Genomic DNA, 19922 nt, shown 5'->3' with positions numbered 1-19922 from the left:
AAATGCACCTGCCCCCTGACCATTTTAGTGGCCTTCAACAAAGCTCACTTCATTTTTTGAGTGTATTTAATTTGCTGTGTTGGCCTCCTAGCCAGCTGCAGGTAACAAGTCTGGCTAACTGGTGTGTCTGCCCTCTATGGTACAGTACAAATGTGCCCTGGTATTGCCATATTGGCACTGGGAACAGATGTCTGTATCTGACAGCTGCTCCCTCGGGTGGTTGGAAAAAGGGCAGTCATCAGCTCTGCCTTCATTCCTTTGGTGTGCTCTGGTCCATGCTCTGTCAGGAGTAGGCAATACTGGTAGTGGACAGGTATAATTTGCTTCTTAGAGGAAGTTGTATCTTTCTGTATTTGCCCTGCTTTCAGACAAGTGTTAATGCTGTAACACTGCTGTGTAAACTCCTGAATAACCCAGTACACGGCTTCTTGGATACCACTTGTTTATTGGGAGAGGGGATGTGCCAAGGTTTCTATAAAATTATGCTGGCCAGAGGCTCCATATTTTGATAGTAGAGAAGCATGAGTCCCAAAGTCTTGACTGTTTCCCTTGCAGCTGGAATAACTGCTGCCCATTGTCTTCATTGGTAGCACAACAGCACAGAAGTAGTGGCTTTAGGGGAGGGTATGATGCTGTTGTCTGTACCAACATGGTTATGTTTATTTTTTTTAGGTAGCCTGCTGTCTGGCTTAAAGTAGAAAAAGCAGTGAAAATTTTATCAGCTGAAATTTCTCTGTATGAGCACAGTATCATTTCTTGCAGTGGCATGGTTTCAGTGTGTGAGAAATCTCTGCTGCTCACTGAAGTGTGGTACTTGGAAAGGGAGTAACTCGATACCTTTAGGGGAAGGGTAACATTCTCCTCACCACCGAGTATTCCTGTTGTGGAATACAAATGAAGGTTTACAGCTGGTCATTCAGTAAAGCTTATTAGAGTGAGCTTCATTAGCTCTTTTGTATGATTTTGCTAAAGGCTAAGCAGTACTCTTTATGTCTTTGTTACTTTTTGCGCATGCTTGTATATAGTCTAAATATAGGAACCCAGAGACATGGAACTGGTTACAGAAGACACAGCTGTGGAGTTATTATTTACAATCAAATTAGAGAAAAAGGACAATTGAAGGGAACAGAGACCCCACTAATGACTGCTGGGAGCTTTGATTGAAATACTGTTTTTTCTTATAGCCAAATGTATCATCAAGAGAGAAACAATTCTGTGTGGTGGCTTTATTATTGGAGTACTAGATTATTTCGTTTTTTCTTTGCCAAAATTTACTTTTTATCTATGTTGTTTTCCCTTTTATACATCTACTGTCTCATATTAATCTGTTGCTTTTATTTTTCTTATCTTCTTTCTCCCATAAATTGCTGGATTTCACTGTGGTACTCTAAAATGAAAAGAGTCTAAACCCAGCATTCCCCTTCCTTAATCAAAACCAAACTGCAGAGCTGGTACCACAGAAATGAAACATCACTTTTCCAAATTAGTGATGTCAACCCATCATGTCACTGGCTGATGATGAGTCTCAAAGACTGACTTTGACATCCTAAGAAAGCACAAGCTCTGGGTATATGGTAATTTTAAGCCCACCTTCTTATTGTTCAAGTCTGTTGAGTAAAATTCTCCCAGATGCCTCTGCATCACCATGTTGACTTCATGCACATTTTTTCACAGCAGTATCCAGTGGTGCTCCTGTCCTTTAACACCCTCATTTCAGGTTGTATTTAACACTCTGCTGCAACCTACTGATGCTCCGAGGAACTACATATTGGGCAATCCGTCCTCAGCCCCACCCAAGCATAAGGTTTAAAATAATTGAAACAGTCCATTTGCAGCACTTGTGCCATCATTATTCGGAGGGGAATGTTCTTCTATTTTGGCATTTCTATATTTGAAAGTTTCCTATAATGCAAACTTGCAGTGAGTTACTGGTTCTGAAAATGGCTGTCAAGTTTGATGAGCACAGCAGGATGAACAGATTGTAAAACCACTAACATGCAGAATTGTTTCCTTCACTGTTACATTCTTTCCAGAGCTTCAGTAAGTTGTCAGAATTTATGCAGAACAATTAATAAAATCAGCTTTGATAACAGTTAGTAAGCACTCACTCACTGTGCAGGAGGAACTTGCTCTGTTAAGCTACTGAGAATGATAATATGCATAGAAGGTTAGCAGAGTTCCTCCCTAAGATACCTTAATACTGAGGTGCTGGGGGTTTTACTTGTTCTAGCATGACGATTACTTTGTGCCCTGTTAGTGGTTTGTCTCCATAAGCTGTGCATAGATAGACTGGAATTCTCAAAGGCACATAGCTGCTGAGCCTTGTGAATTTTAGTAGAAATGGGGAACCCAACGCCGAGCTGGTGCAAGAGACAGGAAGATAACTGTTCTGGCTGGACAGCTGAAGTGATGGGTGATTAAGAATATGACTGGTAAGTGTTAGGATAAGACTAACAAGCAGGATGTCTAGCAAAGATCTACCACAGATACCTCTACAAAGATGATAGGTAGATGAGGAAATATCCAAATTCAACTTTCAAATTATACTATATGTGCTGACAGGGGATGATGGGAGCTGAAGCACATAATTATAAGGAAAATGTGTTAAAGTAGGGTGACTAAATAAGTGGAAAAGGTAACTCTGGACTTGGTGCTTTGGATCTACACCCCAGTAGTTGTACTTTATGGTGTGTTTTTGAGTGACTAGAGCATCAGTGCTGTGTGTCTTTCTTTCCGTACTGTCTGCATGTTGCACCTGACTGAAGTCCATCCCTGAATCAAGGCTCTCCCTAGTGGGAAGGGAAGGACTTGATGAGAGGCCAGGCTCTAGAGTGGTGGTTGTTAGTAGGTCTTGGGCTGTGGATTATCCACTAATTATGTGGATTATTAGTGCCACATAGGGAAGGTCCTTGGGATCACATTGCCACAGCCCAGTGGGACAAAGCAGGGTCTAAGAGGAATTAGTGACACAGTCAGTGTTTCTGCAAGTCTCTTTAAATGCCAGTTTGCAAGTCACCAAGCTGGTCACACTCATTCCTAGTGGAGGGTAATCACATGTTCTGGGGATCAGCCTAGAACACCAGTTACTCTTCAAAATTAAGTCAGTGTTAGTCAAAGGATCTGGGGAAGCTCATAGTCTCCCAGAAGCTGTCCTAGTGTACTTCATTTAAAACAGCTCCCAAATTATAGACTATGAAAATTACTCCAGAGAGTTTCACGCTTTCTAGTCCAGTGTACTTGAACGGGAGCTGAGGAAAAAAAATAGCATAGAGAAAACCTTGAAAGATAAGTGTTACTCTCCTGTTCTGACTTCATCAGTCTACTGAGTCACATTCAAGTTCCAGTCTCAGACCTCAAGAGGGAGCTCATAAGTACTCTACTGGGTAATTATTTTGCCTTTCACATTTGAACTAAAAAAATTTCTCATTTTAGGGCCACACAGATCACTAATCTTAACTGTAGTTCTTTGTCCTATGTCTAATTTTTACATGTTAAATCCATCACAGTGTTATTGAGTAACACCTTTGGAATAGCAGAGTCCTATCTGGAGCTGATTTATGTTCCTACACACTCAGCATTGGTCAGAGAATGAGAACATGCTTCTGTAGTTCCTATAACAGACACCAGAAAAGAAAGAAGGAAGAAGCATTTTTTAGGTTAGTCTGAAAGGAGAATGCAACAGTCTGCCTCCACACCAGAGAGGGGACACGGGCACTTCCTTCCAGTGATTCTTACCTGCATTAGTTTTCCCTGATTGTTCGGTCTGTCAGAGATGAGGGTGCTCATACAGGTCCACCTCACCATCTCAAGACCTAATGCTGGCACACTTTGACTTACCAATCACAATCACCTCTGCTGATCAGACCTTGCTGTCAGCCCAGCAGTGATTTCCTAGGAAGAGCCCGATGTGATAGGTTTGCTATTAATTGTTGTTTGGCTCAACCCACACACTGAGCCCACTCAAGATACGGCACATAACATTATTCCTTTTCTGAAGACTGCTTTCAAGGAGCTGAAGCCAGCAGCCTGTACCTCTTTGAGGGGTTATATTAAGAAGTCTGTCTGGCATTGTGTTAAGTGTGGAAAGCAGTAAGTTGGATGGAAACATAAAGGAAGTGGTTTACAGACCATGTGCTCCAAAGGGAGCGTTCATGTGAGTGTAGTTGCAGGATCTTGTGGGTCTGGAAGGCAGCCAAGGGGTGGCAGCCAAGGGTGGCTTGAAAAGTCCTGTTCTTCCCACAGTAGTTCCATGCCCTGCTGCCTGCTTACATGTCTGAGCCTGAGACGTTCTTTGCTCATTTTGGTACCAATAACCAAAGTAAACCAGTTATTTCCCTATTTGGACCTCCAAGTGTCTGTTCTGCACAGAATGGTCCGGAGGATGAAAAGCTCCCAAAGGGGAACAATAGAAGTTCAATAGGCTGTGGATGGCTTGAGTAAGAAGAACTAGGATACAGAGGTATGAAATACTGTATTAGTTCTGGGGAGTGGGAGCCTCTCCATGATATTCTCTAAAGGGAAGATGATGCTTTAATTTAACACTGGCAGTGGAAGATGGATTATCTGAATACTTGGAGGAAATTGTGTGAAGAGATGAGTTAAGAGCTATTAATCAACAAGGACTGCTAAATTGAAACAAATGCAATCCAATATACTTCAGACTGTCCTGGGCACCAGAACACTTACACAGATTGGGATCACAAGAAAATAATTTATGCTGGAGAAGTTTCAACCCAGGAGGAAATTATAAGCATATGTTTTGGGGCAGCTGTAACCTAGAGCATTGTGGAATATGATTCTTAGTAATTAATATTGCAAAAGCAAGGACACCAGCATCTGCAGTGCTACCTTTAGTATATTAGCAAATTACTCTTAGTAATAGGAGCACTCTTAGATAACAGAGGAGTTTGAGCCTAACACTGGCAAATTAGTTATTGGATCAGAGAGAGTGTCCTGCTGATTAGACAAAATGGCTGAATAGAAATAGGATAGACAATGCATTATATAGATGGAAAATACATTAGAAGAATGTTAAACATATGGAAAGCATTTTAAGACTGTGAAGGGAGAAAATGGCTGGATCAAATCTGAAGTAAAATATGTACTGTGTGAGGCATAAGAGTTTTGAAGTTAAAGAAAGACCTTAAAATTCATGGTTTATGCCTTTGTTCTTTTCTTTCTTTCTTCACTTCCTTATAAAATAACTGTTTTTATGGGAACACCCAGGTCACAACCAGGCACAGAGTAGTGTCAGCCTATGGCTGCAGCTGCGCCAAATGTCTCTTCCTTCCCACTTCTGAAGCAGTAGGACTTCTCTTTCCCCCCTGAGCCACCCTGCACCCAGCCCAGCTTTCCCAATTAGTGTGATTTGCGTGTTTTGCAAGCACAATTATATAGTACTTATATAGCTCTTCTACTGAAGAGCTGAGAGAGGGATGGAATTTCATTTTGGAAATAAGGAGGACTTTAAGTCTGTGAAAGAAAAGAATGCCTGCAAATTGTTCACAGGTGGAAAAAGATGTCCTAAAAACGCAAAGCTAATAACAAGTTCCTCAGAGCACATGGAGTGCACAGGAACAGAGTCAGCTCTGGCTAAGTGTTCATGTCAAGACACTTTTCTTAAGCGAAAGATATTCAGAAATTCCTTGTCCTAAATTGTCCTCTTTAAACCATTTTGCCTTTTGGTATTTTGCATTTGGACTGATTGTGTAGAAAATAGTGGATTAGAAAAGTTTTTTCCCTTCTTGACAGATTTCAAACCCATGTTTCCCATTCCTTTGGCTATACTGTCAGCAGCAGGAACTCCTCTCTTTTGGTGAAGCCTTACTGTTGAACAAAACCAATTCAGATCTCTGGAAATACAGAAAAGAGAATATATACCAAAAAAAAAGTGAACATCTCCTTGTATTTTGGCATTCTGCAAGAATGCAGAAGTATTCTATGTCAAATAGTACAGCTGCTTTTTTAACTGGATTTTGATCCTGTCCAAAGTAATTCACTATTGTTTTTGCAATAAAAATCCATGCCAAGGCTGAAACCCCAAAGTTCCATTAACTGGCAGACACAGAAATAAAGAATATCTAGAAATCCAAACACCTGTTAACGTGAAACATAGATATGATCAGTGCTTTAGCTCTCAGGTGGCTGAGCTGTGCTAGGTTCCTTTCAGCCCTTCTGTGCAATTTCCACTCATGGACAAATACAGTGCTGGCTACAAACTGGAGAAAAGTGTATGTGGTGGTCTCAGTAGGTGACATGCTCAATATTCCTTGTAAAACAGACAGATTTTGACCTTAACAGGAACATAACAAACTCGTATTGTTTGTTCCTTGATGCTATTCCTTAACACAGTTCTACAGAAATTGTTTTGTCTATTGCTCTATCTCCTTATTTAGCTACTTTGGATAGGTACATCACTGATTAGATGTTTCTGCCCATTTTACTACTTTGAACCTGTACCTAACTCTTTTCTCTCCTCCAGGCCTCTGCTTCCACTCTGGACCTTTACCCTGTATTTGCCCTCAGCAAATGAGACAAAAACAGCAGAGCATAAAAATCTCACTGACCAACAGTGGAATTTAACACCACTTAAAGTTGAAATACTTGACTGCTACTTCCCTACAAAATTAACATTCAGAAGACTTTGACTCTGCTGATCTCCTGCTGCTGTCTAAACTTATACCAGTACCCTAAGCGATCACATTTTGGCATCTTGAGATGCCCCAGAGTCTCCCATTTTAGGCAGTATTAAGTACCAGTGCACAAAAGTAATGCTTAGACCCTTTTAGGATTCACAGTTTTCATCCTTCTGACTTACTCACCTGCAGAGTACAGTCTGCCTGAAAGATTGAGGCATGGTTTTTGTGGAGAGCATCCCTCAGCAGTGAAAGGAAACAGCACGCACACCTCATCCAGCAGCTCCATGGCTAGGGCATGCATCCAAAATGCTGGAAAGCCCAGCTCAGCTTTCTGTTCAGGAGTTCATATGAATCCCTCTCTCCCAGGATGAAGCCCTAATCTCTGTCTATGGGTTGAGATATTCAGCCTACAGACCAGAGTGTCTGCAGCACAGCAAGGCATTACAGTCTGCAGCACCTTTCCACTTCTCCTGGGGATTCTTCAGTCCCTTATTACTGTGTGTCTTGTGTTTGTCACTAAAAAGCAGTGGGGTTCTGGAACTGCACTTGGACATGGGTACAGGCTGGGCAGAGGACATGGGAGAGATGGGAGCATATGACCTCAAGCAATAGGCTGCAGCAATAGAAAGCTGGAATACTGTTGTCTTTTAGGTGTGTGCAGCAATCAAATAAGAACTGAGACAGAGAGGGCATGAAAAACTAGAGGTACTGGCAATTACTCAGAAGAGGAGAGGCATATAAATCTGTGAGGGGGTTTTGCATCTTGTTTCTTCTCTGTGCACTGTGTAACCCAGCTTGCCTGATCTGTCAAAGCATTTGCATTCAGGCAGTGAAATTTTCTTCTTTGACAGACCAGCTGACCTTCCAGAGCAGGGTCGTGCTATATCTGATATGAGGCACACTCACAACACATTACCACGTGACATTCTCATGAACAGACTAAGGCAGCAGGCTCTAGATGAAATCATCATTAGCTGAGTACACAGACAGTTGAAAACTGTCCAAAGGTTAGGTGTCAATTGGCTGGCTAAAACAGGACACTTCAAGAGAAAGCTGTCCTCAGCTTAACTGTAATTAACATCCTCACTGCTCGTGTAAAAGTAGAACAAAGATTGTCTGTTAACATTTATAGACAACGCTGTGCAGGGAAGGGTTGCAGTGCTTAGATTCAGAAAATAACGATATTCAGACATTTAAGAAATGGTCTGAAACTCATCACCTGGCATTCAGTCCGGGTCCAAAACATTGCATTTTGGAGTTATTTGGGGCCCAAATACGAAACAGGAGAGTAACCAGGTAAGCAGCAGAAAGATATAGGTGTGTCTGGTACCTAGATAGGAGCACCAAGATGGTGATGTTACTGTAAAGGTAAATCTCCAAGTGATGAGAAAATCTAGAGAGCTTAGTCCAGGGAGAAAAAAAGGCAGAGGGTATGGGACATAATACCAACCCCTGGAGATATCCTTGGCCCTGCCTCCAAAAACAAAAGGTAAACTAGATGAACTTTCATGACCCCTATGACTATACATGCCTTTTCTACACAAAGGCTTCTTTACCCAATCTGAGGCAAGTTGAGGTAAAAAGAGAATATAAAATGGAATAAATAATGACAAGTGAATTGGGGTTTTAGTATTAATGGATTATTAATTTTCTTTCTGATTTAATCATCTAATTGTAACTTTCACTATAGGTGGGAAACCATTTACAGGGATAGAGTTTTTTCTCCCACCTGTGACTAATCAGCTGGCAAAAACTCAAGTGTCACCCCCCAAAGCGAAATCTGTGTAGGGAGAGAGCTTTAAAGAGGGACTTTACAGTGTGAGCCTATGGGGAGGGAATGACTGTAATATCCATGGTTTTGTTTATGGCATGTGTTATGCCTGATTTGCATGCACCATTCCACTTCTGTGTAAGTGTGATTTGATGAGACAGTGGGCCTAGAAGTTTTAAGCTGTTGGGGTCCACATAAAACAACATTCAAGGACACAGTTGGGGACTCCCTGCATGTTAAACTGGGAATTCAGAGAACTATAATTGTTAACGTGCCATTAGTCATAAATAATTACATTCTAGTCATAAAAGCAATCCTGATGTTAGCCCCTGATGTTTTTGTTATTATCTCTCAAAGGTGTTAATAAGCATCACAGATTCCCGTCATCTTATGGCTGAGCAGGAAAGAAACATCTTATTCCAAAGTTGAAGAAATGACCTTAAGGAAGACAGAGCAACTGAGAAAACAGAGCAGCAGTCTAATTGTGATGGGCCCAGAGGTGCAGCCAAAGCCACCTGGACAGTGTACTATGGAGGCAGATCCTGATGCTAGAGACTTATTTTTAGATTTTGATATCTGGCTACTAAACCTGCTGCTCTGGGAGAAATACATACACCGTAAATGCCTGTGTGCATATGCAGTATCAAGTCCCAGGTAGTACACTAATGCAGTCTGTAATACTTGTATTTTCTGATGGTTTTAGGGCTCCTTTAGGTATTACCATGTAAAGCTGTGTCTTTTTTTCAGCTTTCTGAATGTAGTCTTCTTTTAAGAACTGTTGTTTATGAAAATGGTACCTTCTCTGAACAGTACCTGCTACTGGTAGAGCTTGTAGTGCCAAAGTGTTTCCAGTTTTCCTGTCCCATTAACTCTCCAAATGTGGGTAGAAGAATTTCTGTTTCCTTGTCTCTGATCCACCCATGAGTCATTCCCAGTAGCTTGTTGCCTTATAAACTCATGAGCGACAGCAAGTCTGTAATGGAACCTCATTTAGGCCTGGATGCTGCAGTGACCTGTCACAGCTAATAATAAGGGTAAAGTAAGTAAATTTGAAAAAACAGGTGGTTTATTATTATGGGCAAAATGGGTTTATTATGAGGGCAAAAGCTGGACCAAGAACATTCTGCATGACTGTTTCCACTGTAGGAGGTAACATGGAAGGCCTCCTTTTAAACTTGGTTTTCTGCACCTGGGGAAATGAGGGACTCTGTGTTCCTCTGCACAGATCGTACAGTAAAAGGTATTATATATATATAAAAGGAGGTGGTAATTATTGTAAAAATCTTCTCTTAGATGTTATGGCTGCATCTTCCCCCCCGCCACTTTAATTTAACATCTGTGGAAGTCAAATGAGAATATGTGTGTACGTTTCAGGAGAGAGTTTGTCCCTCATATCGAGAATATACTTCAGTAGTAAGTAAGCTGGAATCTTTTTGCTTATGCAGTGGGGAATGTGAGAGTCCAGTGAAGTTAGTGGATTTTGTCCTATTAACTTTAATGAGATTTAGTCAGTCTCAATAACGTGATCGACTACATGTCGATGGTAACAGCGTTACTATCGACTAAAATCAAGAATCTGATAACAGCTTCAGAGTACAGGTTGCAAGCCAGTTTTAACACTCTTCTCTAATTACATGAAGTATATAGTTACCCTAAGCAGAGTACTTCTTCTTCCATCTTGTTGAATGTGTTTATTTATGAGTACAGAAAAAGGAGAGATATGTTGGCACCTGCCATTGTTACAGTCCATGGGGCAGAATTATTTTACCTTGTCTGATGCTGGCAAAAGTTTCTGTTCAGATTTTCAGTTGGTCTCCATGGGTAGCTGTCTCCATAAGATGTTATGTAGCTATGGTGCCCATCTGTGCTTTCATTTTATAACAAATTACTTTCTAATATTAGTATTTTTGTACTCTGTTACTGTTAAGAACTTTTATTTATAGATGTTACCATACACCCTAAAAATTCAAGAAATCCATCAGAAGGCATTTGATTCTCTAATGTGTAATATGCTCACACAGCCTGCTGCTTTCATTTGCACCTTATGAGTTACAATCTGAACTTGACTGAGTTAAAATCTGAACTCTCAAATTGGCCTTCTTGCTGGATAGGTGAAAAGGAATTTTGTTTAAAATAAAATTATTTTTAGTTTATTATGTATCTAAATTTAAATTAAAATTAAGCCCATTGCCAATCTATTGTTCCTGTTTGTAAACATTGAGTGATTGCTTGAAGATGTACAAACTTTATGTGGTGCAAGAAAATCAGACACAGTGGCAGGTTCTATACTTACAGAAACTAGATTAAACTCTGGATTTTTGCTTACATAAATTGGTTATAATCAGCTTCTAGGCAAAGAGTTTATATTTCAGTGACGACTGTTTTCTGCATCCTTGTGAGTTGCTGAGATTTTTTTTATATATTTTACCTGTTTGTGACTGAACAGGAGGGGGACAGGGAATATAATTATTTCCCTTTTTATTCTACAAGCTCCTCTCTAAGGGAAGAACAGTAAACTTTGGCAAAATAAACCCTAGAAAGTAGATTTCAGAATGCCTGTTTACATTTTTTTTCTGACACATGTTTATGGTGTAGCACTTTGTTCAATTTCTGACTCAGAAGTGGAGGTGGGACCAAGAGTGTTCTAGCTTGAAAAAGGCAGGTCTGTGGATGTTTCACAGAATGCCAGATTACATCCATTTAAGTGTTTTCCACAACTAAACCAGCTCTGGCAATAGTGTTTTTGCAGTGTCCAGATGAGATTACAGAGAGGCTGTGGGAGACGTCTTAAACTTTTCTGCATTTTGGTGGCAAAGTGAGTGGGGAGACTTGTTCTCACTGTGAGCGCTTGTGCGTGTAGCTAAACCAAAAGTGGTTTCAGTTACTTTGTGTGAGAGGCAGGAGGAGAAATAGAGAACAAAACTTACCCCAAAACCATATGATGTGACCATGTTTCTACTCTGAGGAACAGGGTTTAAGAGCTGGTGTGTGAGTGTTTGTGCCAGGGACTAGACTGCACTGGAGGCAGAGAAGCCTGATGTGGCTTAGCCAGTTAGTCCTGGGGGCTTGGGCTGGTACTGGGGGGGTCCCAGTCATTTTTCTGGCATGGTGGTAGAACAGCAGCCTAAGAGGGAGCAGAGGAAAGGCCTCTGCTTTTCCTGTGACATTTGAGGACAATTCCTTCACCTGCACAGGTAGAATTCAATGGTGAGGAGAAGGCAAAGACACAGGGAGAAACCACAGGCTGTGGTTTCTGGCTGTGGTCAGGGATGTGCGAGATGGTGGATGCATTCCCTGTTCAATCTCTCCCACAAGCTGAGTGCTCTGACAGCAAACTCCAGCAGGCAGATTTGCATCTGCTCTTCTGGTTTTTTGCTCAAGTGGAGCAAGAAAAAAAAAATATTCTTCCTCCACAAAGGAAGGTACTGAATCCTGTCCCATAAATTTATCCTTTTCACTCCTGTTCAGCCATGAAGAATTTCCAGTTTCCAGTGCAGTTGTTTCCCACCAGGGCAGCAGTGCTTCCCTATAGGCATCTTTCTGCATCCCAAGCAAGCACCACATGAAGTAGGCAGTGGTAGGCTCAGCCATTACTTCCTGCTGCTCTGAACTGGACCTCTACTCTATTGAAACCTTTATTAAAATGTCTGAACTATATCCTGGGCTTTCTGCCTTACTTCCATTGCCTGCTTCATTCTTTGGTTATGGTTATTCTCTCCCTTTTCATAGGAGTTGGCAGCATTTGCAGTGCCCAAGAGGTTTGGCAGAGGTAAAGACAGGTTGGCTGGTTTTGCTGTTTATTTTTATACCATAGACCTTATAGTCTATGTGCTCTGCATTTTCATGAAGGAAAAGATGTTTGTGCAGCATCTGCTTGTAAAAAAGGAAGATATGACAAAGCATACAGCTTTCACCCAAGAGCATTACCCATTCAGTTATGGTTGCATTCGTGTCTCACCTCAGTTCATTTCCACTGGGAATTTGTACCTGTGGGGTAGCAGGCCAAATGCATTTTAAAATAAAATTTAGAGGTCATGAGACCTATCCTATTTATCATTTCAGGCAGTAGAAAAATCAAGCAGACTGTGTGTTTAGAAAAGAAAAAGAAGGCTCCTGGAATGCAATCCTCAATGCCAAGTACACTTTGTATAGAGTATCATGGAAAAACAGCATTTAAAAATGGAAAGGTCAGGATTTTGACCTGGTTGACTTCCACAAATGGTAAAATATGCTTACTGTGGAAGAAGAGTATGTGCTATTGAGGTATGGGACATAAAAGTGAGAATTAATAGTGTGAAGACAGTTAATCTTGCCTTTAGTATCATCTATAAGTACAGTGAAAAATGTGCAGGTGGAGCTCTTACTAAAAGTTTCAAGTTGCTCTGAATATTCCTAAATGAAGACTGTGATCACAGTCTAAGGAATTACCTTAAGCTTCTGTCATTTTATATTTAACTTTTTCGAACAAAAGAGATGGCTCTAATGGTGCACACTTGTCAAGTGCTACATGGAAGAGGTAGAATTTCTACTTTAAAATGGAAAAGCCTGCTTGACCTGTGGTTTTATTTTTATATTCACTTTCACCAATGCAAAATATGACATAGCTCTGCTTTTCATGACAATGGACCTCAGCCTATTTACAAATGGGTTGGTGTCGCAATTAAATCATGCATGACATTGTATCAGTCGTACCAAATGGAGTCTCTCAGCAATGTATGTTTAATGTAATTGATAATGGAGTAATATTTTGAAATTGAGAACACATCAGTCATCCAGCGATTAAGCTAAACTTGAAATTGATTTGACATGGTTTTCCTTGCAGCTTCCATGTTAGAATTTTATGAGGATTTCTAAAATGAACCTAATGACTCAGCAGAGGGAGGACGTGAAGAATGAGTCTTAGAAGGGCTACAGTGCTCAGTGCTGCCATGCTTGAGAATTCATAACAGCTTTGCAGACTGAAAGGTTTAAACACCAAACTTGTTATTTTCTGCACACTTAAAAAAAGCACTCTGAATTTAAAGATATCTGCAGTCTTGTGGGTGCCAGAGCACTTACAGGATGAGTGTCTAGTGAATCACTGAGTAATGCTTCTGCTCCATAAAGGTGCTTAAATACGTGTGAATCTTCTCCTAAGAGGCTAATACAGCTGTTGCAAATTCAAGGGTTTAGTTTTGCACAGCTGAAGTGAAAAGAACAATTCTTTTATGTTCTAGCTAGGTATTTGTAATGCTGTTCTTAATGCAGTGTTTGAATGTCTTATAAACAGTATTGCTCCTACACTTGTACCATATTGAAGGGGAAAGTACTGAAATCATTTATTGGGAGAATGATTTAGTGGGAATTACACAGCTGATCACAAAATGGAATACAGTATTTAGATGAAAACTTTTAGTGAAACTCCAGATCTGAATGAGGCTGATAAACACTTTAAAATTATTTAAATCATTAAATTAGTATTAATTCCTTTTGTTCTTACAAAGATTTACCTAAAGCCATATCTACCCTTGTTAGTCATTTGGACCTTGTGAATTAAACATTTGAACACCTTTAAACTACATCCATGGTGAGGATGTAGTCTTTCCCATGTTCCAGAGGAAAGTCAGACAAAGATAAATTCTGCAGAATAGGAATCAACTCAGGTGTCCAGACTATTGCCTTAACCATTAGGTAGTGCTCTCTTTACAGTTAGCATCATACAAGTTTAAAAGTGGTCTAATAGTGCCACATAAAAACTGTCAGTAAATTTTATGCCTATTCACAAAGCAAAGCCATGTTTCCCAAAAGAAACTGTTTTGGATGAACAAATACTTCTTGTCATACAAAATTTGGAGGTGCAGGATGGGAGAGAAGTGTGTCTCTGGAGTTCAAGCATGAATGAGGTCAGATCCACGTGACATACTCAATTTTTTTGGCTATTTATGTGATTTCGTGTCCTGGTCAGAGATACCATAAATATGTATCCATTGTTTCCATTGAAATTGTGTACTTGAATACTATGGTGGTCTTTCAACATAGCAGATTTTTTTGTCCCCTGCAGTGTTCTATTCTTCTCAACTTCTTATAATTAGCTCTCTAAAAGGACTAGAATTCTGCCCCTGCAATGTAAATAAATATGTTAGATTTAGTATTTTTTAGTTGAGGAAAAATATTCTGACGTTGCTGAACCTGTAAAACACCTACAAAGCCTGTCTTCTACAAGCAGTGTGTTTTCTAGTAATAAGTCCTTATAAAGAGGATCAATGTTTGCCCAGTGTTTGAGGTTTACACTTAATTACCTACTTGATCCTGATTCATTAAAGACACACATATGTTAATTGATTAACAAAAACAGTTCCACTCAGTCAGTTGTAGCTCTTCAATGATGAACCTACATCCTTAAAAATCTAGCAGAAACAGTAAAATTTATATAGAAAGCATACATAGAGTAGATCATAGCAGGAAGCTTGAAATATTTAGAATCACCCTGTAACTCTCTTACGTGCCTTGCTAAAATAGCCCTATTGATGCCAACAAAGGCAGGTGCCCGTGAGTGAGTTGTATGTCATGTTCTGCAGGTAGCAGAATCATTAAATATTGTGCAATGCTGTCATTGGTAATAAACCAGACAGAGTGGAATTAGTTGGGAAGTGAATAGCGAGGTCTTAAAAGTTTCTAAATTGCTGGACCAATCTAAAAGGCACTTGCATTTAGAATCACATTAAAAGAGTCAACTTTCTTGTGGTATCAGTAGCAATGGAGGTTGCTAAATTCCATGTTTTGCAAATAGCTGCATCAGCAGATAGTGACACTTAAAATTGTACTATAAGCTAAGAAGGGCCACAGGGACAGGAGGATGCATTTCGTTGCACACAGGAAAAATTTCAAAGCCTAAGAGAAAATGAAGCTATGTTATACAGTACATTTCTGGTTTTTGCACCTCAGATAATAAAAAACCACAGCAGTTAGTTTCATTTTACAGTTACTGTGTGCTGATAATAGGACAGAACTGCAGTTGTGGTCAGCAACAGAAGAGGCAGCAGCAGGGGGAAGACATTATGTCAATGAAAAAAATGTTTGTCTTGAAATTTGTGTGCATCAGCTTAGAGGAATAAGAAATACAATGACTTTTTCACTAATCAAATTAATGACCATTTAAGGGACAAAGAAAATATTTAAGCACTACACAGTTCATTCCTGTTGGCATGAACTGGAATTCCCAGATAATGACATCAGATCTCTGCATTAGAAAACTAAGACCACATACTCGATAACCTTGCCAGTACAGGTATATAAAATGACACATTTCTGTAATCTGCTTCAAAAGGCAGTACTAGAAATGTTAAATTACCAAACATGTTAAAGCAAACCTAACCAGAGTTTCACTATCTTTTGTTTGTCTTTATGGCTGTGGGAAATGACCACTGGGGGATCTGATTCTTTAATGCGTTTTTGAGAAAGTGAAACTATTGTCTATTCGAGCTCACACACAGTTGTGAATGAAAATAGTTTTCATGCTCTTGCTAAACAGAGAAAACTCATATGGTCTTGCTATTTAATGCAATTGCAAATGGAAGGTTTTGCTTCTGATTAGCAGTGGTATTGAAACAAAATTTTTCCTAACATTCTTGAACTTTAAGCAAAAGTTCAGTTGGAAACCCAGTCCAAACAGTTACTGCCAGCCATTATATTCTGTGCTAAAATTGCTCTCCATCAGTGATGCTACAATCCTCTACCTCCTGGGGTCAATCTTAAGTAGTTGTAGGAATAGACTTCAAACTCATGTTGTAAGAATGACTTCTTTCTATAAATCCAGGTCTCCAGCCCAAGACTTACTGAATATACAAGGTTACAACTCTGCTGTTGTTGCCATTTTACTAGTACCAAATACATGCTTATCAAGCTAACAGTTTTTTAAAGGTGGAGAACTAACAGCTATAGATAGCATAGATACTTTTTTAGCAAAACCACACTAGGGGTTACTCAAAACTAATGGAAAGCCTCTTAATAAGTACAGTGGCCTTGTGTAACAACTGACTGCAATGTGAAAACTAAAAAACTTCTTAAATACAGAAGAACTGGGAAACAAACCAAAACAACTACTTTTGCACAATAGCTATTTGGTAAACAACCACATGCATGTATAATCCTGGACACTTTTGCTTTGCACTGTGTGTAACAATTTGAGAGGCAGCAGACTCAGCTCATCTTTGACAGAGCTCCTTTCCCAGACTAACACCAAATGTTTACTTAAGAAGAAGATAATAAAAAATGTGTTATATTTAATCCAACGGCACTTTTTTTGCTCATTATTTCAGTATTTGTGGACATTTCTTGTTTTCCTGCAGCCTTGAAAATGTTTGTGGTGTAGAAACAGCTGGCTCTTTCATTTCTTGATGTCTGCTAACAGATCTCAGCAGCCAACTGCTCACTGACACAAGTATCTGTATATTCACTGAACCCCTAGCTCGCCCATGAGTAGTTGTGAAGGGGGAAGCATTGTAGAGCCCAGGCTGTTATTGCCTGACCACAGACCTGACCACATCAGAGCATGAGTAACAGCACTGTGCCCAAAGCCAGGGATGGCCGGAGGTTCCTGACCTGGATTATGGTGATGATTTTCTTAAAATCATTTTCCAGAACATACATGCACATGTCAAATGGAAGAAACCGTTCATTTTCTTTATTCTTTCTCACCAATGCAATGTGCATTTTCTTTGCTGTCTGCAACAAATTGGCAGTCAAATTTGTCATAAATTACATCCTTGTGTTGAGGCAGAATGCTTTTCTGGTAACTGAGGCTACTTACTCTTCTTTTTTCTTTCTTTGCAACATCAGACTGCATTTTCCTAAGATAAGCCTTACATGGATTGTTTGCAAAGCGAATGGAGTCTTCTTTTCCATCTTGCAGTGGCTTTTTGCATCAAATTTCTCAAGAGCAAGAAGACTTTTCCAATCCAGTAATACTTTCTTACTGAGCTTTAGCTCCAAGCAAATGTCATCTCCAAGTTATTATAACACCTGTTGAACAACAGAAACGTCTAGAATAATGTCTTTAATAGTTTTAAGCCAATTCTGGGGCACTTAACATTTCAGATAATTCACTTTATAGGGAAATATTTACTTTGCAGAGGAATACTTAAACTCTGTGCTATGATGTCATGTTATCATTGCTGCATTATTATCTTCAGTTAACTTGGAGGACAGTACTAGGAACCATGCAGAAGCTGCCGTGAGTTCATATCACACTGCTACCTGCTGTGTCTTGCAGCCAGCTACCTCCAAACAGGCAGTGTGCTCCTGGGGCAGGACATAAGCCAGAAGTTCTTGCAACATTTAATTCCCCAATACAACAGTCTAACTAAATGTTAACTGACCCTCTTGGGTGTTATGTCTTAGCACCTTTTCAGCTTCATCAGAGAGATGTTGCTCTCACAGGTGTACAGCATCATTGCCTTTCAAGGATCACAGCTGAAGTTCTTCAGGTTTGATTTCAACTTCTTTTTACAGGGATTGCCATGCAGTCAGATGTGTGATCTTTCATGGCTGTCTCCTTTTCCACGTCTGCCAGTGTTAACCGAATAAGGAAAATTCTACACCACAGAGGAGAATGTAAGTGTTCTTGTGCAAAGACATTAAGACACAGCTCTCACAGCAATCCTGTGTTTTCCACATTGCAGCTTGGTGTTAATGCATAAAGCTGCATTCCTACTAACAGAAGGTGTGATCACTCTGCTGGGGGGCAGAACTGTGACTATTGTATAACTTCGGTGGGCTTAAATGGCTAAACTTAATTGTGAATTGGCTGAGTTTTCACTACTGAAGAAATAGGCATGTCACGCCAGCTGGTGGGACTGGGAGACATCCAGCCTCACTCCGTGCAGGGTCTACAGCAATCCTTGCTGCCTGGAGGATGCTTCCTACCAGCTCCAAGGACGATGGGTGTGACCAGAGAGTTGATTTCTCATGAAACCAGGGTTCCGTTTCTCATGATGAGGAGGGGTTCCCACCTTGGCGAGTGGTTAACACCAAGAGTAGCTCTTGCCCTGTCGAACCAAACGAGCATCCTTTGGTGGTGACCACATGCACGGAGAGAGGGGTACCTGCGCTAGCCCTTCTCGGGCTCCCGCCCCGGCCCCGCAGCTGCCCCCGGGGGCCCCCATCTCCCTCTGGGTGCGGAGCCGCCCCGGAGCAGCCGGGGCGGGCACGGGACCATCCCCGCGGCGCCGTCCCGGGGCCCGCCGCGCACATGGCCAGCGCGCGGGCGGGGGCGCGAACGCTCCCCCGGGGAGGGTCCGCGATCCCGGCGGCGGCAGCGGGAGGCCCCCGCCCCGCACACCTCCCCCGCGCGGGGGAGCGGGAGGGAAACCCCAGTTCCGCTTCCTGACGGCGCCGCGGCCCGGGCGGGAGCGCGGCCGGAGCGCGGGCTGCCGGCGCCCATGGCCGGCGAGCGGACCCGGCGCTTCACGCGGAGCCTCCTGCGGCCGGGGCAGGCGGCGGAGCTGCGGCACAGCGCGGCGCCGCCGCCGCCGGAGCGGGCGGCTGCAGCTGCGGGTGCGGGGGAGCGCCGGCGGGATGCGGCGCGCATTGCGGGCGGCGGACCGCGCCGGCGGGATTGCGGCGGCGGGACCGCCCGGCGGGCACCGGCCCAGGTGCGAAGCGCGCTCGGGAGCCGACAGGGCGCGGCACGGCGGCAGCCCCGGGGCGGGGGGCGCAGCGCTGGGTCCCCCCGGCCCGCCCGGAGCAGCCCGCGGCAGCGCCGCGGCAGCGGAGCCGCTCGGCTGGTGCTGCGGTGCTCCGGTCCGCGCATCCCCGCGCCGATGCCGCGGACGGCGGCTGGCGGCCCTCGCTCCCCTCGGGGGTGAATGCCAGCTGCCCGGCATGCTCCCTTCGGCTTCGCCCGTTTTCTTCTCCTTTGGCTGCGCTTCGCAGGGGCAGACGCAGTGAATCCCGGAGAGCGCACTGCCGGTGCCAGCACAAGCGCCGGTGCTCGGGGGCCGGGACGGAGGCTCCGGCTGCCCCGGTGTGTGCCAGTCACGTGAGTTATCGGTGCTGCACAGCCCGTGTGTAACCATCGCTACTGAGATGCGTGTGCGCTCCTGGTGATTTCCACTGGAAACCCCACGGAGGAAGCCTGGAACGGCACAGAAACACTGACTCCGCTCTTCCTAGCAGCGTTCGTTTCTAAAACGCTTTGCGTTCAGCCCGTGTCTCTCCATCAGTGGAATAGCACGAAAGGGCTGTAAACTGTTACCACAGTATTTTCTCTTCCCTTTGCACACTTGTATGTAAGTCCTTAGCTGATAGGGATAAACGTTGAATTGTTAGGGTTCACACAGAAATATTGACTAGCCTTTTCAAATCGCTAGACATTTGTGAGTAATTTATTAGCCGTTTTTATATTAAGTTCCCTTTGGACTTAAAGCTATGTGAAAGGAGAGATATATGACTCCTTCTTAGATGATTAAGCATATTATTTCTGTGAATCATTTTAATTCAGATAAATATTTTCCTTTTCTAGTTTTTCAGGCAAC

The 19922-nt window shown here is 42.1% G+C and overlaps 1 protein-coding gene across 1 annotated transcript; it reads right to left on the bottom strand.

The window, feature by feature from the left end:
• Positions 1-18410: 18410 nt before the first annotated feature.
• On the bottom strand, positions 18411-19463 carry LOC115307745 (wiskott-Aldrich syndrome protein homolog 1-like). Its single transcript, XM_029962656.1, has one exon. The coding sequence runs from the start codon at positions 19461-19463 to the stop codon at positions 18411-18413; it is 1053 nt and encodes a 350-aa protein (XP_029818516.1).
• Between the last annotated feature and the right edge of the window lie 459 nt (positions 19464-19922).

This window comes from Manacus vitellinus, unplaced genomic scaffold (genome assembly GCF_001715985.3).
Source record: "Manacus vitellinus isolate BGI_N305 unplaced genomic scaffold, ASM171598v3 scaffold_49_pilon, whole genome shotgun sequence".
Taxonomy (NCBI): domain Eukaryota; kingdom Metazoa; phylum Chordata; class Aves; order Passeriformes; family Pipridae; genus Manacus; species Manacus vitellinus.
Note: the sequence above shows the minus strand (reverse complement) of the source record. Positions and strands in the feature narration are given on the sequence as shown.

Excerpts from the sequence above, each read along its gene's own strand:
- LOC115307745 (XM_029962656.1), bottom strand. The coding sequence starts at position 19,463 with ATGGTTACACACGGGCTGTGCAGCACCGATAACTCACGTGACTGGCAC.